At 37.7% G+C, this 23,440-nt stretch overlaps 1 protein-coding gene across 1 annotated transcript; it reads left to right on the top strand.

Moving 5' to 3' along the window:
* The first annotated feature begins 1,549 nt into the window (after positions 1–1,549).
* On the top strand, positions 1,550–17,955 carry ap1m1 (adaptor related protein complex 1 subunit mu 1). Its single transcript, XM_032566147.1, is given in 13 exon segments — positions 1,550–1,764; positions 2,910–3,066; positions 3,202–3,269; positions 3,377–3,507; positions 5,869–6,016; positions 6,222–6,348; positions 6,702–6,844; positions 8,718–8,789; positions 9,072–9,149; positions 9,151–9,231; positions 9,489–9,614; positions 16,712–16,787; positions 17,191–17,955. Coding segments are annotated over 13 exon segments (1,272 nt in total). The 5' UTR covers positions 1,550–1,722; the 3' UTR covers positions 17,214–17,955.
* The last annotated feature ends 5,485 nt before the right edge of the window (positions 17,956–23,440 follow it).

The following is a 23,440-nucleotide window of genomic DNA, read 5'->3' as shown; positions in this document are numbered from 1 at the left end:
CACAGGGTGCTGTGGCAATCCCCACTTGTGTGACTAAGCCAGTGTAACACCTGTGTGATATCACAAGACTAGCATATTTGTCAATCAAAGTTAGCATGCCAACTTTTTTCAGCTCTGCATAAACACGTTCATGAAGAATCTACTAGCAGACAAATGAGGTGTAACTTTAGCTATGAATAATTTCTGGTGTTTTATTTACTACCACAGTAGTGACTCTAGTTGTTTTTAGATCTATAATACTGTACTATAATATGACGCTTAGTGTTATATTTTGAGATCCATTAGCTTCTACTTGAGTTTCAGAAATCCTTTTCATCCTGCTTCTCATGATGTCAGAACTTGCTGATAAGCTGCAACTTTAGCTTTGCACTTTAAAAGTTGATAGCTGGAAGATAAACTGCTTTGGGCTCAACAGATGCTTAATAAAAGCAGAATTTATGAGGAGCAAAATTGCAAGTTTTACTCTTTGTTTTAATCAAGTTCAACTTTAATGAAGTTCATATAAGTATTTGTTACATGGTGGGTTCATATAGCACCTTGCAAAAAGTCTTGATAAACTTCTCCATATTTTATCAACCACAGAGATTAAACATTTCATTGGAGTTTATGTGATAAAGTAACACAAAAAAGTAGCATATAATTGGTTTCGATATTTCCTATGCACAAACATTTGAAATGTAGCATGTTCTTGCCTGTCACCCCCCTTCACTCTGATACCACTAAATAATGAAAACCTCAAGAAATCAATCAGTAAACACAAGCCAGCTTTGTTTACTTTCATTTCAGTTCACTTTCATGTGAAGGCTTTGGATGTTTGTTAGAGAACATTAGAGAAGAAAGAAGTTTAAAGGACAAGTTTAAAGCAGAGTTAGGTAAATAATAATAATAATAATAATAATAATAATAATAATAATAATAATAATAATAATAATAATGTATTTGTTTAACTATGATACACCATAGCACGTTTATGAGAAATTAATTTTAACTAGTGTTATGGTGCTATCTGGTGGTAATCATTATGTGATTCAAGCAGCAATCCAGGGATTTTTTAACTGTAATTTTGAGCTTTTAGGGCTTCACTGAAGGGATCTAGTAAACAAAAATGAAAGCAAAAATCACCAAAAAAACAAAAATCAATGTGTTATTGCTCTCTCAATAACACATTGAGAGAAATTCACTAAATGTTTTATTGTTATATTTACTATTATGTTTTCACACTTTTTTGTTTCATTAGTCATGTGAAAAATTATAAAGAAATTATTGGTAAAAAAAAACTGCACAGACATTATTTGTGGTGACATCCAATTATGATCACAGGAGAAAAAAGAGATGTTTATGCATTAGCCACAAGCAACAAGAAAAAAACTGATTTCAGTTTTAATAGTAAAACTAAGGAATAATTTAAAAATGATTCAAACATGTTTGTTAGTCCATTTTAAAAATTATATTGAGAACTTTGTATTTATAATTTAGAAACTTACTGAACTAACTTATGTGAGCCGCTTGTATGTTTGGTGATTGTTCTTCTTGTTCGGTAGGGGGCGCTCGCTCGCAATCTGTACTGCGGATGTCCAAAAAAACGGGAAGGATCGTCTTCTTCTCAGTATTATGAATGAAAAGACCGATTTTTAAATGTTTTATGTAAACGAGTAATATCACTTATCGATCAGTGAGGGTCATATAACGAGCTGAGCTGAGCTCGTGTAAAACAGGTTCAGGATGTCGGCCAGTGCGGTGTACGTGTTGGACTTAAAAGGGAAGGTAAGGTGTAACCGAGCACTGTTGCTAAGCTAACTAGCCTAGCTAGCAGGCTACATTTTTCCGTTGACAGATTTTAATGTGGCTCATACCAGAGGGGACAGATGCCAGGTGTGCCTCTTTTCTGACTTAATGTGTTTTAGCCCTAATTAAAAGGTCTAAATTTCTAAATTATGATTATGAAGTAATTCGGTTATGACGAAAAACAGCTTTAATTCTGTCTGACAATGAATCAGGTGACCAGCTGTTAGCCGCAGTGAGGATACGACACAGATGTTTCTCCTCTGTGTCCAGCGGTTCAGATGAAGCTTTAGGGACTAATGACAAATATGTATACATTAATTTTTCCACACATGCTCCGCTTTTTTTTTTTAAAGTGATGTTGGACATCTAATATAGAGGACACGTTTAGTACTGGCGAAACCTTATGTTTTTTGCACAACAATGGCTAAATGAAAAATAAAGCTTACTTACAAGAAGAATATTCTCCTCTGATAAAACATATTATGCATGAATATGCCTCGTAGGGTCAACATGTTGCTTTCACATTTTTTGAAAGAGGCTTCTGATTTAACCTGAAACTACCTCACTAACTTAATTGTGCAGAGATGGAAAAAATTGGGCCAATATTTGATATGTACAGATCTTATTTATGTCTGTATATCCCTACACTTTGAACACCATTTTTAAAAAAAAAAAAAAACAGCTCACAACTGATATTGTTTCTCTGCTTCAATTAAACACCCATCACTATTTGACCAACCTCCTCTTTTTTCTCTCATAAAACACAAATGTCAACAGGATGAAAATAAAACAAAAACATTGATTCATTAGAGAAGCACAGGTCAATAAGCTGAGGTTTAAAATGTATCTGTTTTACTTTTGATTGAATCTGTTCAAAATCTGACAGGTCAGACCTGGAAGAAAACTAGAAATTGGTATCAGCCAGGAAAAGCTTGATGATGCATCTTTGATGCATTTGTGTGTTGTGCAAAGATGGTTATAAGCCTCGTAGTTGCAGCAACAAAAGAGCAGACTAAATATAGACGAAAATGTACAAAGCAAAGCTCAGTATGTAGATAATTTTATTCAATTCTCATCAGTACGGTAGTCATAGACTGAATACTTCATCTGATGGTTTTTTTCAGGTCCTGGTGTGCCGTAATTACCGAGGAGATGTGGACATGTCTGAGATCGAGCACTTCATGACCCTCCTGATGGACAAAGAGGAGGAGGGGACACTCTCTCCCATCCTGGCTCACGGAGGCGTCCGTTTCATGTGGATCAAACACAATAACCTTTACTGTATCCTAAAGAATAATTTACTGCTCTGTTTGTGTTCAAACTTTTAGATTTAAATATTTGATTTTGCACAAGGACATTGTTGACACTGATTGTGTTTCATGGGTTTTATCAAGTCTTTAACTCGCTTGTTGTCAGTGGTTGCCACATCCAAGAAAAACGCCAGCGTTTCTCTGGTTTTCTCCTTCTTGTACAAAATTATCCAGGTATGAGAAAAGCTCTGCTGGGTTTGGTGTATAGCAGCATTTTCATAAAATTTCAATATAAAGGTGAATGTTTTGCAGCGTCGTAAGGCTATGTTTCTGTTTTTCAGGTGTTTTCAGAGTATTTCAAAGAGTTGGAGGAAGAGAGCATTAGAGATAACTTCGTCATCATATATGAGCTGATGGATGAGCTGATGGACTTTGGTTATCCCCAGACTACTGACAGCAAGATTCTGCAAGAGTAAGTTTTAATTTCTTTGATTCCTCCTAAAGCAGGTAACTAGTGATTCACTGATTAAAAGTAGAGCTATTGCATTCAGTATGCAGATAAATCATTGCTCAAGATGCCCCCATAAAGATTTTTTTTGTCCTCGTTATCCGTCTTTACACATTTGCTAATACTGAGTCCTGGTCTCATAATACATTTAAGTTAAATTCAGCAGCATTCAGCTTCTATGTACCACAAATCTGGAACAAACTTCTAGAAGATTGTAAAACAACTGAAACACTGAGTGCCTTTAAATCTAGACTAAAAACTCACCTGTTTAGAGTTGCTTTTGTACCATAATAAATGAAACATTGGCCAATATTTTTATGTGTAATGATGGCACTTGGCAAAATATAATGTTTAAATTGTTAACTTTGTGTTTTAAGACTGTGTATTTTGTGTTTTTATGTGTGTCTTCACATCCCACAAATTTGCCTGGTTGAATTTTGCAAAAAAAAAAAAAAAACATTGAAAGGTGGAAGAGTTTTATTTTTAAGCAAACAAAAATGATCTGGACATCTTGATGGCTTCTAATGTTCTCTATGTGGCGCAGCTGCAGGAGCTTCATGATGCTCTGGGAAGGATTTTAATCTAATTAAACAATAGATTCTGGCTTTAGGTTGTATAGGAGTATCAGATTATGGATGACTATATGGCGATGTTGCAGCAGGGATCTCTTTTCACTGAGAGGACTTCCTCTATGCAGTGATGACTGGGTCTTTCAACAGGCCAGTGCTGCATTTCACAACGCTCATTTTGCAAAACGAAACCAAGCAGGTGCCTGTGTGTTGCTACATGTTCATCCAGGAGGAGAGAATGCTGGAAAGTCAGCAACTCGATACAATCCTCTGGGTGTCCTTAGATGGAAAACTTTGACTTGATGGGATGTCCTTGACTTGAAATCGGTTTGATTTGACTAAATTGATTCTCATGTTTTGATTTTGTGTTGTGAATTGGAGGTAAATAAATGAATTAAATTGAAGTTCTTCCAGGAGAACAACGTCCCTCTTCTCGACCGTTTTACATCTTCTAATCTAAATAGATTTGTAAAACCTTTTAGGTTTCTGAATCAATTTCTGAAAATGAATGTCCTTTATGATGCCATCTTCACAACAAAGGGAAAAGGTCTCAAAATCCTCCTGGAAACACTTCCAGTCGCTTTGGTTACTCAATGCAGAGGAGTCATTTCGGTTCTGTTTTGTTGTTTGTTTTACCTTTGTGGTTGAACAGCCGGAGTTTAAATGCCGTTTAAAATAAATTGCCTGCTGTGTTTGTTTTATCTCTTGCTTCTGTTTCTTAACTTTGCTTAACTCACCACTTAATTACTTTCCAGCTGTGCAAAGGTGAATGTCAACACATAGCAAAAAATAATATATATAGAAGAGTTAAACATCATGAGGAACTAATTAAACTCATTTTGGTTCATGATTGCTCAGAGTGTATTGCATACAATCATTTTGAACTTATAAAATGTTTCTGTTTTGGGTGATTTTTTTTTAATTATTATTTATGAGAAACACAAATATTGCAATTTATGTAATATCTTAATGCATTTTATGCATTCCTTTCCATAAAAATGTTTAAAGCAAATTAAAAAAACCTAAAACCATGAAGGATGTGCAATCGATAAAAACCTAAGATAACAATTAATGTTGTGTTTAAATAACTGAAACTAAAATAAGCTGGAAGTAAATTACTTTAAAATATAAATGCGTCATTAATACTACTTAATGCGTCATTAACTTCACCTAAAAGTTAAACTTCTTATATTCTTGTTTTGAACAATATTAAATATTAACACTTAACTGTTTTTACCAAACACGATTAAAATAGTAGAGATGTCTTTAAAAAAAATCCTGGTTATAAACTTGATTTGATTCAATCTTCTTTTTGTGAATCAGTGCCACATATAACTCAAAATGTGTTTCTTTTAAATAGGTTAATTTGTTTATGTTCTGTTTTTAAACAGTAAATACAGATGAGTAAGCAGATCTGTCCAAATGTGCAGATTGGCCTCTAGATGTCACTAAAATCACACTGATATCTTTACCTTCTTTCCGTTTCCTGTAATCTTTCTTGCAAAGCAAAGTTTACTGTCTGCATCATGATGAGTTAGCAAACTCTAGCCTAACAGGAGTGTGAATGAAGCATATATGTAGTAAACTAACTCTTGATTTCCCGCCTCTGTTCAGGCTGAGTACAGTAATAAGTCACACAGTCCTTCTTTAAAAGCCAGGGGAGTCTGTTCTCCTTTGACTTCTGGGAACACGGCAACACAGAAAGCTAATTTCCTTTTTCCAGTTTGTGTTGACATTGTGTTTTTTAACCTCTCAGATACATAACCCAAGAGGGACACAAGCTAGACACCGGCGCACCGCGACCCCCAGCCACTGTTACTAACGCTGTCTCCTGGAGGTCAGAGGGCATCAAGTACAGGAAGAATGAAGTCTTCCTGGACGTCATTGAGTCAGTGAACCTCCTGGTAGGAACTCCTTGTTTAAAAGGCCAGAGTTGCTTAAGGAACGTCTGTAACACTGATTGTGTATTTCCTCTTTGTGTGTGTCACAACACTGAATGTCAGCCAAGTTGATCTTGTTTTTTTATGATTTAATGAAGTGAGCAACACTTTCTATAATAATTTATTTTTCTTTCTGACTCATTAAAGTTTTAAATCTCCTTATTTTCAGGTTAGTGCCAATGGGAATGTTTTGCGTAGTGAGATTGTTGGTTCCATTAAGATGCGTGTTTTCCTGTCTGGGATGCCTGAGCTGCGGCTGGGTCTGAACGATAAGGTTCTGTTTGAAAACACCGGACGTAAGTTCTTTACTGCAACATCTCAATAAATTAAAATCTCATCAAAATGTACATTTATGTCACTAATTCAGGTCTAAAAGACACTGAATCATATGTTTTAATCGTTTTATTTCTCTTTAACTTTGATGGTGATTTACAGCTAATGGAAAAACCAAAGTTCTGCTTCAATGCATGAGAAACAGAAATAAACTTTTTGATTTCAACTTATCAAGATGCATCCATTCAAATTATACAAATCTGCTTTTAGTTAATCTCAGATGAGCATTTTTCTGGCCACTGTGAAGTACCATAAAAGTTTCAAAGTACAGTTCAACGTAGACATAATTGTTCTTGATCAATATTCTTTTGTCCAGGAGGGAAGAGTAAATCGGTAGAGCTGGAGGACGTCAAGTTTCACCAGTGTGTCCGTCTTTCTCGCTTTGAGAATGACCGCACCATCTCCTTCATTCCTCCAGATGGAGAGTTTGAGCTCATGTCTTACCGCTTGAACACTCATGTAAGTAAAGCCTCAAAAGTGTTTTTTTGTGAAATTTTACCAAGTCAAACAAGAAAGCATTATCTCCAAATTTTTCAGGATTTTTATCTGCTGAGCACTGGTCTGATTTTTATTTATTTTTGTAACACCGGGCGTTTTGATTGCAGGACATTTAGATATTTTATTTTGGACTTTGGACATGTAAAAGTGTCAGTAGGGACGATACTGAAACCATCATTGTGCTATAATTTACTGGAGGTATACATGTTTTCTAGATAAGCATATGAAGGCATATTTCAGGAGGTTTTCCTTCTGTTAAAAGTTTATTGTGTTGAGAATCTGTAGTGCAACTCCTCGGAAAAAATCACTGCACAGGAAACTCAGAGATTTCTTGAATGTCGCAATTCAAGGAATTTCTCGGAAAAAGAGATGACAAAAGCAAATTAAAACTCACCCCTACTTACCCTTCAGTTTGATTGCATGTGACTCAGACTTTTATGATGCAAAACGTGTTTCTTAAATATTAACTACTTAACATGGTGTTCTCTTTCTCTTCTTCTCACATGTTTGTTTGAATAATCTTCATTTCCTGAATAGAAGCACCAGAGAGAGTCAGAAATATTTAATTACTGTTTCTAAATCATAAAACAATTAGTGGTTAATATCCAACTCAGGTAGTTGAAGTGATGATCCAGATGTTCTGCATAAGATTTGAGTTGGATTATTTGTTGTTAAACTTGGATTGGCGTAAAAATAATGAGTAGAGGACTGATTGGGAATAGAGATATTAATATTTCTATCGATCCTGATATTGAAAAGAATTCTAGATTGGGTATTTATGACAATGTGCCTGATCTAGCTAATTAAAGTTGTATTGTTTTTACATGTTCGACCAAGCTTGTGAAGCTATCGGTGTAGAGTTATCAAATAAATTTTTAATTCTGTACATTTATGTCTGTGTTTTTAAAAAAAGTAACACTTTAAGTCAATTTAGCAATATTTTTTTGTATCAGATTGTATCTGTCGATTCTATTGGAAGTGAAAAAAGTGGATTGTTGTGTCCCTGATTGGGAAAAACCTTTAAGACAACCGAGGTTACATGCAATATTTCAGTATTATGAGCTTCTATCTGTAATATTTGGTTGAAAAATTTAAAATTATCCTATGTTGAAATAAACTTTTTGGGGATGCTTTCATTTTCTAAAACTTAGGTATAATAAACTCATTTTCATTTTGGGCTATCTCAAAAATCTGAATGTTCTTAAAGAGCCGGTTGTGCTAGAATGTATAGATAAAACCCATTAAAATTTGTTAAAATAGTTGTTTCAGCATTCAATAAGTGTTTCTTAAAATTAAATAATGTTTAACATCTTTTCACCTTTTTTTTTGCAATCAAAAAAAAAAAAATTGTGGTTCTAATTTAGAAATATTTGTAAGGAATGTTTCTGATATTTGCACTAATGTATGATGTTAAATGTGACTTTTTATTATTATTGTGGTATCGAACACGGACTATAACTTGATATCAAGTAAGGCTGAACAGCTGTCACTTAAACCCAATGTTTTTGACCATTTTTAAGAGCAATTTGCTGTGAAAATCAGAAAAAATGTGGGAATCTGTTGATTTTGTCTGAATTTTGCAAGTTTGTGAAAAACTGGAGGGATTTATTGCTGTAATTTGGGGACCAGAGGGCCACATAAAAAGCAACTTGAGTTTGACACGTGTGCTGTAACAGTTAATTTCTGACTATTTTCTAGTGTAATTCATGGTGTAGTAATGGGAAACATCCACTAGATGGCGACCGTGACTCGCTATTTAAACTATCAAGCCCTTGAGAGAAGCTCTGAAACCATCTGTTTATAAATATTTAATCCTGATTACATCGTCTGGCAGGTGAAGCCCCTGATCTGGATCGAGTCTGTCATCGAGAAGCACTCTCACAGCCGGATTGAGTACATGATAAAGGTACGATGCTTTCTCAGCACATGGATTAACTGCTGTCATTCACACTGCTGCTGCACCCTGGTCTCGTGGTTCCTGTAAAAACACAAACAATAACAAGAAAAGGTTTGGTTGTAAAGGCCGGTCTAAAGTGCGTTCACGTGCATTGCGAGCTGTATTGACTCATGAATCTTATTGTAAAGAATGAAACATCTGACTGTATAATTCTTATGTCAAGCTACATTTAAGACCCAGCTCAGGCAGCGCGTTGTTTTAAACTTGCCCTGCCTGTTCTTCCTCTCTCAGGCGAAGAGCCAGTTCAAGAGGCGCTCCACCGCCAACAACGTAGAGATTCACATTCCTGTGCCAACGGACGCTGACTCACCCAAAGTTCAAGACCACAGTGGGCAGCGTGAAGTGGGTGCCCGAGAACAGCGAGATCGTCTGGTCAATCAAGTCTTTCCCTGTGAGCACAAAACGTGACTTAGTAGTTTCATAGTGACGGTTTACAAACAACTAAAGGCTGTTTTTGTTAAATTCAGCTCCTAATCCAGCTTTTGTTATGTAATATACTTGTTTTTTTCATGCATTTATTTGTAGCTCTGCTGTTATTGACAACAAATATGTGTTAGTATTATTCAGTGAAAAGTAACATTAAAAATAATCCAGTTATAATCGCGCATCATTACGTTGTACTAAAAAGCTTGTCGCACCCTGTGGCAGGGAGGAAAGGAGTACTTGATGCGGGCGCACTTCGGGTTGCCGAGCGTTGAGGCTGAGGACAAAGAGGGGAAACCACCAATCAGTGTCAAGTTTGAAATCCCGTACTTCACCACCTCAGGGATCCAGGTAGGCTTAGCACACATGTGACCCCTATCGAGCAGTAATCCCACAAACATTTCTTTTAAACCTGAGCAGAAAAGTTTAAAACATTCTCTAAATCTGCTCAGTCAACCGTACAGAGTTTATTGTTCATGTTGTTGCTGGTTCAAACATAGTGCTGATCTGGTAGTGTCATTCTAGTTTTAGACCAGAGGGGGCAGTGCAGGAGCACTTTTAAGCCGTCTCTGTGCTAAAGTAAACTTGTAGAGAAGTCAAGTGCTCGTCAACTTGAACTTGGCCCTCTGGTTTGATCATAATGACATGCACTATAAACCGTCATTTCTACAACCAGGTTGGTAGATTAATAGGATTTTGATTGTAATTTCCATGCAACTGCGAGAAGTTAATGTTTATATTTCAGGTTTCCCCTCATGCTGACCACAGACTGACACACGTATTGCGTTTACTGTATGATTACAGTTGTCCTGTGATTATACGTGTGGCACCACAACACCAAATTACGCTTTCCCATGTCCTGGTCAGGGGAGGAAACGATACTTGGCGTCATTTGAGAATATTATATCGTATGTGAACCTCTGGATAATTACATTCCCAGTTTTATGTTTGTCGGATGTATTTCTTTTAGTCTGGAATGCTTCGTGCCTTATCACAGGCTTTAAAACTTTTTATTATTGTTGTTTAAAACTGTTGCTCCCAGTCTAGTAAATCACATAATTTCATACATGAACAGAATAAAAAGCTAAAAATCCTAATTTATAAATTGGAACAATTTCCTGAATTCTGTAAAAAGCAGTAAAAGTAAGTAGCAGTAGCATAATCTATACTGAAATCTGACAATACAACAAACACAAAATCACATTATTAAGATATTGTATAACTTTATTAATCCCCCTTGGAGAAAATGATAGTTGAAATAACAAAATAAATAAATTTTAACAAATTTTACTAGCTCCACACCTGTTACAACCTCTTACAACTCGTTTTCTTCACGTTGATCATCTTAACAAGAAACTTTTACTTAATAATGTTCGACTTCCTGCTTCCTGCTTCCCTGATGTTTTAGCAAGAGATGGCCGCTCTTCAAAATCGGAAGGACAACAGTAGATGCCATTAGCCTGAAGCCGATTTGTGTTACTCTTTAAAACTTATCTAAACGTACCCACATCTACAGTCAGAGCAGTAACTAATGTAAAATAAACTCTGTAACTGTGACAATCAAGTTTAGACAAAGACTTAAGTTTATCTCGCCAACTCACACAGCATAGAGGATTGATACAGTCAGTAATATTTAAAAAAATGCACTTTGTCTGCTGGTAAATGTTTAATCCTGTTTGTTAAAAGCAGATATGAATGAACTGAAAGCACTCTGACTCCAGATCAGCTGCTTGTATGTCAGTAACCAACCAACTCTGGTTATTTTGGTTTGAGGGCTGAGTGCTCCAGTAACAAAGCAAGCATTCACATTATATGTAAACATTCAGTTTCTAAACTCGCCTCAATAACAAGCTACATATTTTTGGCAATGAGTTCTAGAATAAACCTGCAGTTAATACCTCGAGGCTGATGTCGGACCTTCATCGTGTTCACAGAGTTGCGTTTATGTCCCAACTTTAAGTGCTGTTTTCTGTATGAATCATTAAACAAGCCAAAAGGTCACATTTTCCAGCTTCCCCACATTTCCCATCTTCCTCAGTAAAATGTTATTAAGTTGCTCGGTTATTATGCAGCCCACTCGGAAACAAGACGCTCAATCCAAAGATAATTGATATGCATGATAAGTTGTAATGTGAATTGTTGTGATTTTTTTATAGTTAGCTAAATGAGCTGCAATGATCTACCGATAATTCTCTATTCGTCTTGTAAATACTTGCATGAACAGACTGACCGTAAAGGCAGGTTTTCACTTGTTTCGCCTTAATTCTGCAGTAAATGAACTAAATCCTTTCAAGTCTTTATTAATTTAAAAATAATGCAGAAGACAATAAGATGCTTACGTTGTAAAAGCAAATCGTTTTTCTCAATTTGATCCAAAAAGCTTAAGAATCCAAAGTCATACATTGCAATGGCCAGTGCGATTTCTGCTCTGATGAACTTCTGACTTGCTCATCTGAACTGTTGTGGTGGATCCTCTTTTGTGGTTTTCTACAAACCTTGATGACTTGTATTCAAACACATGAGGGTTTCCTGTTCGCTTCAATCTGGACACACCCTACTAGTGTTATTGCCGCAGCTTTGAGAACAAGGCACCCTTTAACTGTAAGTTGGTTTGAATTTTCTCAGATCAACAGTTTTTTTTTTCCAGTGTTTACTACATGAGCGTCTTCCTGACCTTAAAGTTACCTGAAGAAACAAACAAAGAGTGGAAATAGTCATACATTTTCCACTCTCATCGACAGGTTGAAAATTGGTTTGGCTATGAAATTATTTTTTTTAACAGATGGAAAATAAAAAGACCATCTTGCTTCTGCAAACTATCGAACTTCCTGAAAGGAAGCCACCTGTAAAGGTCGGTTTATGTATGCCACACAACACCCAAACGATTTTTTCTAACGTGTTTCAACCACTAACTCCCCCTCTTTTTTTTTTTTTTCAAATACCCCTTGAACTTTTTAACATTTTGTCACATTACGACCACAAACTTCAGTGCATTTTAATGCAGTTTAATGTGATAAACACAAATTCCAGAATATTGCATCTTTTGTGGTGGCAGCATTTGAAGTAGCTATTCTATATTCATCTTGTACCTTATTTTTGACACATGTATTCTATATTAGTTCTATTTATTTTGCTGATTAGCATCTCAAATGCTCAAATCAAGGTTTCTCCCAGAAAACTTGCTACGCCCGGTGGTTGGAGCGCTCGGGCAGACATTCATCCAGCGGTCCATAATGTTTTGAGTTAAAAAATGTTTAAAGTTGACAGGAAATTTGAAAATGTCATTTGACAATTATGTGCTATTGGAAGATTAATATCTAAACACCAACTACAAAGTCTTAAAAAAAATGCAAACATTTTTAAAAAATGAATAAATAAGCAACACTTAGCCTGGTGGGGGCACAAGTAAAGCCTGGTGGCCCGCCAGGCTTATAAAACACTGAGGGAAACCTTGCTCAAATAATACCTGAACTATGACCCCAAAGAGACTTCATGGATGAAGAGCATGTTCAAATAGTCTCTTCAGATCCCAGACTAAAAAAGTATTTCTAACTACATGGCCAGACAGAGACTTAAAGGAGGACCAGCAAAAGCAAATGGGGTGGATTAGCATAGCTTGCCAACAACTGATAATGTCATCCAGGACATGTTAGTGTAGAATATTGTCTCTGCTGCTTGGATATTTAACTGTTAGCATGTCACAGCAGTCAAACTGTCAAACAGACGGTCTTCAGTCAGAGGTCTCTTTAGATTCACTGCAAGACAACAACTTTTCAAAGATGTATTAATGACAGGAGTTGCGAAAGTATTGCTTTTTTATTGCTAAATTGAATTGAAATTAGTGCTTAATTAAGAAGGCAAATAAAAAATAATTAATGTTTTTCAAAAACACGATCGAACATTTGTATCGAGTCCCTCTTTTCTAAATAGGAGCTCTATTCTTTTCACACCCAGAGGCTGAAATTTTTGCACATTCTCTGCAGCACAGCTCAAGCTCAATCTGATTTGATCAAGAATTTTAAGGTCTAAACTTTGAGTGGGCCATTCTAACACAAACATGCATGGATGTAAACCACTTAGCTACATGTTTGCATGATATGTCCTATTTAACAATAGAGAAAAAAATCAATTAAAATCAGATTTGGTGTGAAAAAATAAGAGATATTACTTTGAAACCGTATCGTCCAGCTCCTAAAAAAGCTATATCCTTTTCTTTCCACTTCAGTCATAACATAAACTAATAAAACACATCAAAGGTTGTGATTGAATCATAATATGTGAACAATGTCGAGAAGTATTATTTCCTAAATGATCTGAGAGTTTTTCCTGTTGAATTTGTTAGTTGACATAAGAGATGTAAATAAGCAGCTTTATCCTTCACAGTCCCACTTCGGCTCTGCTTTTTGCCACCAAAATCAAATTTTTTTTTTCCCATGCCAGAACCGATGGCTCATCATCCATTTTCAAAAACAACCTACCAAGATCCCTGTTCCCATCAGACTCCTGTGTGAAGCGTGCAACCTTCTCCTTATTACAGGGCAACTGCAGACTGGGTCGCAGGCTCTAATGCAGCCAAGTGACACCACTCTCTACGTGTGAGAAGAGGCCATGAAGTTTAATTAGATGCATGTAAATATCAAAGCATGAGAAAGTTTCTCTTAACTCCACCACTAAGTGTAGGGGAGCACACATGTGAAGCATGTATGATGCAAGCAGCTCCACCTTATACATTTAACTGGAAAACCATGTAACCCCACACGTTGGTCTGGTGGAAATAAGAGCGTGTTTTTGAATGTAGGTGAGAGAACTCAAACAAGTTGGCAGATGTGTTTTTTTTCCTTCTCTCTTTCCTCTCTGGCCATGCCATCTACAAGCAGCCTGATAAATCCAGACCACACATGCAGTCTGTACTTACCAAACGATATACTGCAAACATCCTCCTGTTCCCTTCTCATCTTACGAAGCCATAATGATATTTTACGGAGGTTTTGCTGACTGCGTGCCCACGGCCAGGCCGGGACGAGCGTTTGGCTGCGGGATGCGAGGAAGAACTGCTGCGCCGGCAGACTCGGCAATCCCGCGTCTGCGTGTTTTGTCGTCATGTCTTCGGTGACCACGGCGCTCGCTCTGACCTCACAGAGCAGAGGAAGGTAATGACAAGGCGGCTGGTGCCGTGGCCTTCTCAGGGCTCTGATTCACAAATTCCTGTGCCATCTGTCCCAGTTTCAGCTGGGAACAGCCAAGACGACGAGGAGGTTATCGCATCAGATTGCAACTTTCTACTTTCTTTTATTTTTTTCTCCTGCTGAATGTTAAGTGTGAGAACATTTTGTCAGCAGGAGCTCATTGAAGCATGAAAGATAGCCTGGGCATGGGCGTTGTAGGCCTGCTTTGCATAAACACACACAAAAACCATTAAAGCGTTTCATTGAGTCAACTAAAGCAATACTTCACTAAAACTACAGAATCTTTAAATTTCCTTTACGGTTTTATTTCCCCATCTGATGGGGAAAAAACGTTCTGCAATCCAGTTTGATAGCGCTAAGACTGCACGGGTATTTTTAGCATTTATTCTCGACATTCAGCTCTGTGGTAACACCAGGCAGCTGAAATATCGGTTATCTTGTGAAAGTTGTAGCTTATTTGTGCTGATGTGCATTTTTTTTCCTCGCAGGCATCACACAAAAAACTACAGTTATGTAAATTAACATAGTGTGTCCCTTGAAAGCTGCTTCCTTCTTTTTGTGACTCACACTGCTTCTTCCTCATCAACAACACGACTTCTACTACAGCCTGCTGCTCGGCACAAGCTTAGAGGTGCAGACAGCATTTGATGTGAGACACTTACAGCTTAAGGTGGAATAATCTCAGATCAGCATCAGTTTGATTCGACCAGTGGGAATTTAAGAAATGTTTTGAAGAAGTACCCTTGAACTTTCATCATGTCATTTTATACCACAACATTCAATGTGTTTCATTGGGATTTTATATGCAAAATAGTGCATGATTGCAAATTGAAAAGAAAATTAAACGTGAATTTCTCAAATTCTGAAAAGTGTGGTATGTTATTTGTTCACCTCTCTTTACTGTGATCCTCCTAAATAAGATCCAATAATAAAATTATGGTTCATTTCTGATGTGGATCCCAAAATGGAAACTCTGGTTCACCTAAAAACTCCAGTGAAATCTGGTGTGGTTTGAATTCAGATGTGAACGCTAAGCAGACCAGAGACCACTCCAAAAGCAGAAAGCGGACTACAGCGGAGGGCATTCTGGGTAAAAGCAACCAAAACAAATGAGAGTCTACTGCTAGCAGGTGAAAAGACTAGTGGTCTTTTACCAAAAAGAAGAGAGAAATTATATAATCACTAACTTCTCTATTTTTGCTAACATTTTGCAAAAGTGTGTGAGTGCAGGAGGTTTTGGTGTCGTTTACGTCAGTGGTTCCTGGTGTAGCACCACCACAGGCAACCCTTTGACCAAACCCTTTGGTCAAACGAACCAAAAGATTTGGTTCGTTTGATACAGTGCAGTGTGAAAGCAAACCGCACCAGCTGAAAATGTAAGAAATGTTGCAAGTTTAGTCCCCTATAAAACTGAATCTACCGGACTATCAGGTGTTGAAACACCCAAAGATGTAACTTCAATAGCAAAGAGAATCCATCTGTGTGTAATTTATTCCCACCATTAATTAATGTATTGGTTATTTAAATTAGTTATCTATTTTTGGTTGATAAAATAGATAACTGTTTTAAATATTTAAAATATCTTCCAGTTCCAGTTTTAAAATTTGTTGGTCTTTGAGAGGGAGAACTTGCAGTAACATGCCATTAACAATACATTGCTAGGAAATGATCTCAAAACAACAATACTATCATTTATGGGACAGTTTATCATCCAACAAAATATGTTATCATGACAGGCCCATTGCTGGATGCTGAATTCATTTGCTTATATTTATAACGAAAATAGGGAAGCTTTCTTATTCTTTTTATTTTGCTGTCTGTTGTTGGCCTAACATATTTTGTTCAAGTCAAAGTGCATCATAGATAGATGATAAAATAATAAATAAAATTTTATTTGATTTAAAACATAAAAAAAAAAAAAATTGGCAGTAAAATACAGAGAAAATGATAAGACGAATAAAAACCAAGACATACTCAAATTCAGTTGCAGCAATTTCTGCAAAATTATTGCACTACATTGAGTCTTGGAGCACAGCAGGTAGGAAAACTTCCCCAGACATTAATGTTGATGTCAAATCTCACAGGCGTTGTCTAAAAAATGTAGATATAAGATAGTTTGGTTGATCAGTAACCAAACCAGGAGATCAGCAGCTCTGACTTAAACAAAAAACAAGTTATAAATGTGTCTGAAATGTTGCTTTCAGCTGCTCTAGTTTGACTTTTTCTTCAGATATATATTTTTTTCTCTCTGTGGCCCTGCAGGTGCGTTACCTGAAGATCATAGAGAAGAGTGGCTACCAGGCACTGCCGTGGGTGCGCTACATCACCCAGAACGGAGGTAGGTCACAGGTTTATCTACAACTGTGCAAAGTGCCCATATATGCAGGTATTAGGCAACTGTTGCCCAATGCTGTGCAATGTGGTGGGAACCAACCTTGCAGAGAAGCAGTTCTATGAAAAGGGGATACAGAGTAGAACATGAGGCAATGTGGCAACGCCCTGCCAAATGTGAGAAAGTGAGCTTTATTTTCTCGAGCTTCCCCCTGCTCATCATCGTGAGATTACCAGAGTTGCACATGTTGGGCTTGTGGCTAATATCGCCACTAATTGCCAAACATCCTCCTCTCATTTCCTTCGTATTTCATCCAATCCGGGGTGGAAAGCATCAGCTGCTGATTTTCTCTCGGATTCCCTACTTTTCATTTGCACATTTGATTAAGTCTCCTCAATTTCCTCCACAGATTACCAGCTCCGGACCCAATAGGCACGTGGGCAGGTGGAAGTCAAGACGGGGTGGAGTCAAGGCTCTAATGCGCTGAGGAAGGCAGGTGGCAGTCAGGAGATAAGAGGACTGTCAGTATTTACTTTAGTTGTATAGCTCTCAATTCGTTAAACCTCTATCCATTCACGATCAATGCAATTATTAGAAGGAGGCTTGGGTTAGGCAAGCTTCAGAAACGTGATTATGTTACGGTTGATTGAATCCAGAAATGATTGAGATCGAGGAAAGCAGGAAGAATGTTTACATCCACTTACATGCCGCAGAGCTACAATCTGTCGCAGTGGGTCAGACAGTTTAAAATGTTACAATTCCCATGTAAAGTTACTGTAATCACCTGCACAACGGCCACTCAGTTACAGTATGTGTTCTTTGTATGAAGCTGCTTTGTTCTGCCACAATTCCTTGTCATTTTGTTCATTATTTGTATATATTTGTTACATGTTAATGAACTCAGTGTTATTAGTTACATAACTGTAAATTTAAAGCAAAACATTTTGTATTATGACCTGCATGGGATGCCATAGATACATGCCAAAACATCGCCTTCACGTGTTTTATTTTTGTTCGTCCACTTTGACTCCACAGATTTATTTCAGCTTTGCAAAAGATCCTAAAAATGTTGAGTATATGCTGCACAGAACGCACCCTGGCACCTGCTTTCCTTTTCTCTGTCTGTAACCACGCTGTTTTCGGTCATTAAATGTATATTTAGAGAAAACTGTTCCATCATCTGCTCACGTCATTTCTTGTGTGACATCACTGCAGTGGATGATTTAATGGAGGGAAAAACTCTGTTTAGAAAAACAGAGAAGTGGGGGCACCATGGATGGTTTTTTCCATCTCATCCAAGTGGAAAAAAACCACCCAACAGTACAACTTTTAATACTCAGAGCTGCGTAATATTGTTAGCAGGTAAGTGCGATTCCTCCGTAAATACACAGGAAAACTGGAAAGGATGTGAGTCAAGCTGCGGTCAACGGTTGGAGACGTGTTGGAGTGAGAAACGCAGGACGGATGAGCACAGACTAGTTATTGTTTTCAGTCGGAGAGCGTGAGGTCATTGCTTTAAGTTTGTCCTGCATGAGGATGCAGACATTTTTAATACATATGAGTCAGAAGGAGCTGGTGCTGAAGATTGTGTGTCTGTCACAGAGATTAACTACATTAATCTTCATAAATGAGTATTATGATCTAAAAATCATAAAGCGTTTTCTAAATGCTTTAATGATATCTACCACATAAATGTAGATTTTTGCATATCAATCAGGATTACTCTTCAGGTAATTAACATGTTGAATATTAGAAAAATCAGTATTACATTTATTATTAATCTGATATCCATTTATTAACAAAAACTAAAGATATTAGGCAAACTGTACCTAAGTTTTAGAAGAATTAATGTTTAAATTGTCATCTAAGCCTGGGTTGTTCTAATATTTCTATTATATGTATGAAACTAGAAATCATTTCAGATTACATGGGGAAAAAGTTATTTTGGAAACAAACTGGAATTTTGAGTGACATTCAACACCAGGAAAATCAAACAGTTGTTCTCTAGGAAGACTCCTACATGGGAAACAAGGGGTGTTGACTTCAAAATAAAAGCACAAATTTGTGGAAAGGATTAACAGATGCGTTACATTTTAGAGGGCTTTCATACCTGATAGTCCGGTGGACTCGGTCCATCTGGAGACAAAAAGTTGCAACATTTGTTACATTTTCAGCTGGTGTGGTTGGCTTTCACACAGCACTGTGAAAAACCTGTTCCCCTCCTCGCCTGTGGTGGCGCTACACCAAGAACCACTGAAGCAAGCGACACACAAAGCTCTGAAGAAAACACGAGCGCAACTTCCTTCTTCGCAAAATGTAAACAAAAATAGAGTAGCATCGGATTATTGCGGTTGTAGGATTTTGTCTTAGGCAAAACACCATGATCCATTTCTCCTGCTAGCGCTGGACTCTCACGTTTGTTTTGGTTGTATATACCCAGAATGCCCTGCGCTATTGTTAACTTGCTGTTTTCGCGGCGTGCACACGTGCATTCAAACCAATCCAGAGTTCATTTCACCCGAGCAGAGACTAGATTTGAAGACAGGATTGCGGATACCTAACAGAGGATAGATTCACATGTTGCTCTGCCACCCCCAGTCTTTCTCGTAAAAAAATCTCTTTTATTCTCATGCAATCATAGCAGAAGTGAAAGATATGATCTTGGTAAGATGACTATCAAATCAGAATGTTTTATTTATCTTTCAGGGTTTTTGTTTTTTTTAACTCTCATGTAGCTGGTTTGCCAAGTCTGGAAGCAAACTTTCTAAAGCAATAACTTTCATTGTTCTAGAAATCAAGATAAAGGTTAACTTGAAAACATCAAAAATATGCACGGTGCGTAGGATGTCTTGTTATCTAAAACTATAATTATCTGTTCCTGTTGGAAGTCACAAGACTTTAGCGTAACATTGTAGCCATGGTTGGGTATGAAAAGACAAATTTCTTCCTGACTAATGTTCTTTCTGTAAGTGAGGAAAAAGTAGAAACCCCCTTTCAGCCAGCTGGTTGACAGTTCACAGCAACCGGTGTTGCCTTATACAGAAAACTGGCAAACAATTCAATATGTTGGAAACACAATATGTGTTTGTGGCTTTTATAATAAGGATTTAACATGAAATACTGCAGATCTGAAGCAGGACGTTAGTCATATTTTGGCAAACAATTGACTGAAGATCCAATATGGAAGACGTTTTCTCCAATTCGAGGTTTTGTTTGTGTTTACGTCTGGTTCACAGCCTTAATCTTCACATCTGCCCCTGTGTAGGGTGTCATGTTTTTTTTTTTCTCTGCCTGGGAGCGCTGATGTGAATGACAGGTATGAGGCTGGTTAACAACTCCTACTCAGACTAGATTAGGTTTATCTCGTCTGAATCAGGCTTTCAAACGGTCTCTGGGAAAGACAACTTGAGGAAAACCTCGTAGAAAATACTTACCTGGCACGACTGGATGCCAACTTACATAATCATTTAAGCATCTCTAACCGGTGGTCAACGTGTGCTCCCTCCCACTAACTGAGGAGCGCTTCTGTGAAACTTGGCAGAGGATGTGACTACATACCATTTGGCGCATGATGAGAAGGACACATTCACAGAGAAAATTCAACCTGCGGAAACCTGACATAACTCGTGTTTCAGGATTTCTAACAGACACGTTGGTCGCAGATAAACACAAATGTATGCTTAAATTAAAAAAAAAAACACATACCTTCTTTGAGTTAAGTCAAAGTGTTATTACAACATTTTGCTTTTTTATTTCAAAATGTGCTGAGCATAATGTTTTTGTAACCTCTATTTGTGTCTCTACTGCTTCTACAAACAGTCCAACACCCAGCCGTTTTTAAAGCTTTATACTGTTAATGCTTAAAAAAACATTAACTTGGCAGCAAGTTAATGTTTTTTTAGTGTATGGAAAATGAGCCACTTCAAAAACCTCCCGATTGTTGAGTTACACTGAGTCAGATGGGCACTGCTACGTTATCTAGCAATCCCAACTGAGCGCAGCCGTTACCTAGCAACTCAAGCAGCATTCCAGCACATTTGGTCCGATGGTACAATGGCTGCTGGAAAAGACGAGTGTTTTGTTGTCGACTTACCATTTAGAAACCACTTGCAGCATTTGTGCTGGTTGTGCAGGAGGCTCCACTTCTGCTTATCAAAGGTGTAGGGTTGTATAATTGCGCTGTTACGACTGGCTCAAGGTCATAACAATAACGGGAGACCATGCAGGGATTAAAGTGCATAAAAAGGAATGTTTATTAACACGAACAACAATGGATTGAGGATGTCAGTATCAGTGGTGTAATGCAAATGTTTGGATGTGGTGTATGAGTGCATATGGAGTTGGTGAAGTGCAAAAACAAAGACAAACTCAAATGTGCAAAAGGAGGGGAGCTGAGGCCTGGCAACAAAACACCGCAAGCATCAAGGCAGAGTGGACGCCGATGGCAACCCAGAAGGTGGAGACAGCCAGGTTTAAATGCTCTGTGCTCCAAATGAATAAAATCAGCAGCACCTGTAAAGGGGAGGAGCACAAAGACAGACAACAAGACACCTTGCAACCCAGCCCATAAGGCCCAGGGCCGTAACATGCGCTTCTGTTTCCAGTTATCTCAACATTTACACTCACATGTGAATGTAAACATTATGTGGGGATGTATGAGGGGCAAATTTGTATCATTCTTGAATTAACTTCAAGGTTAACTGACTACTTTAGCTATTTACTTAAAATATTGCATGTTTAATTTCTTGTATATAAATAAATTAATTGTGGGTAATTATTTTGATTTGTACAATTAATTATACCTAGTCAAAACGAATACAATTGTTTTGATTGGTACTTTTGATTTGACTATTTTGGCCCAAGTAGCAAAAACTTTGGACAGCACTGGTATACAGGATCAATAACAGGGATGCCAATAATAATCACAATTATTATTTATCAACACTGGAGCTATTTCCTTATTAAATAAATGATATGTAGAACTTACATTAAGGCTTTTCATAGGAGTACCAATCGAGAGAAAGTAGCTGTTCAACTGTAAAATGTATTTCCAGCCATGACTTGCTGATAAATACAGTAAATGAACTTTGTCCTGCTTACAGTATAACTGCACAGTCAGATGAGCAACATAAACGCTTCACCGTTTCCCCCTTTACTAACTATTATTCGGTTGTCATGCCAACGCAGCACTATTGACACACATTTTATAGCGAATTCCTCGCAATGGAAAATAACTATGGTTACTCAACAGCCAAGGAACAACAGATAGACGTCTGACAGCGTGGCAGTGTCAACTTCAAACACAGGTGTGCCACGAGGAACCCCGTCGTTTATCCACAACCGGAAACCCGTCTCCTAGCAACCGGAGGGAATCCTCTCGTGTCATATCAGGACTCTGATCTGTGCGTGACGTCAAAACCAGGTCGTTCCTCTCTCTGGCATGCGAAGTGTCCCTGTAATCCTTGCGTGAAACGTCGATCCCTCTGCTTGTGAAACACAAAGACAAGCCGGTGAGTCACTCTGAGAAAGGATCTGCAGTAAAGGTATTTCACTGAAGGTGATGGTCGGGGAGCGTCCACCCACGTAAACCTGAAATAGTTGCTACACTGGTTGGAAAGCCTCAGCACTGCAGCTCGGTGTGTGGTCCAGCCAGCAGGCCTCCAGTACAGGAAAATTTCCATCCTCCTGTGTAGACTTTAGAACAATATTAGTCTAAAGAGCATATAGCTGAGCGTTTCAGTGTTTGAAAGCCTGAAACACAAATCACCCGGCGCACTACGTGACACCGAGTCTGGTGGCTGCGCTCACATTAGGTCAGTTACTCACGCTGTCACTGGGTCAAAGTGCACAGCAGGGTAAGCATTTTGGCACCACGGCTGTATTTACTTCCTTCTGCAGACCTTATTTAACAAGTGTTTTCGGTGCGTCCTTCGCCTTGGAAACTGACTCATCATCTCTGGAGTCCAAAGTCTGAAAGATCAGCAAACTACAGCCGAGCACGTACCAACCCTTCTCATTTCGCAGTCCCACACCGTGTTATTACGGAGGAGTAATGATTACCGAGCTGCGAGTGTGACCCCCCAAGAGCCTCCATCATATATCAGAGGGGTCAGCGGGGAAATTAAAGGGATATAAAAGAAAAAGCTTTCACATGTCTTTTATTTTGCCCTCTTTAAAACGCTCCTTTTTGTCTCGTCGGCCATCAAGACAGGAGAAGAGACACACACTGCTCTGTCATATCCAGTCCCGATAAAATGCTTTTACAGCATCCTCCACAATTACCGAGATGTGAAAAAAAAGAAAAGAAAATCAAAATAAATAGATCTTTTACTAACACTACATAATCTCACGTTAAAAAAATAGAAAAATCCTTCCTTTAATTATTCATGGGAAAAAAAAATTAAGAGATATTTTCATTACATAATCACTGGCGCCATGAATATTGGCACTGCAGTGACTCCTGTTAAACAAATGTGCCTGAAACTTAAGAAAATACTTTCAGTTGATCAGCGTGTCAGGTAACTTTAATTAGTAATCCATCACTCTCTGTTTCCTTCCAGCATATTTACAATGTCAAATAAAGGCCAATTTCTCTCAGAGGAGAGAGGACCAGTCAAAGATTTCTCTATTTATGTGTTACCTTCCTAAAATAACGGGAT

Source organism: Xiphophorus hellerii, chromosome 6 (assembly GCF_003331165.1).
Source record: "Xiphophorus hellerii strain 12219 chromosome 6, Xiphophorus_hellerii-4.1, whole genome shotgun sequence".
NCBI lineage: Eukaryota > Metazoa > Chordata > Actinopteri > Cyprinodontiformes > Poeciliidae > Xiphophorus > Xiphophorus hellerii.
The sequence above is the reverse complement of the archived record's forward strand: the minus strand, read 5'-3'. Positions and strand labels throughout refer to the sequence as shown.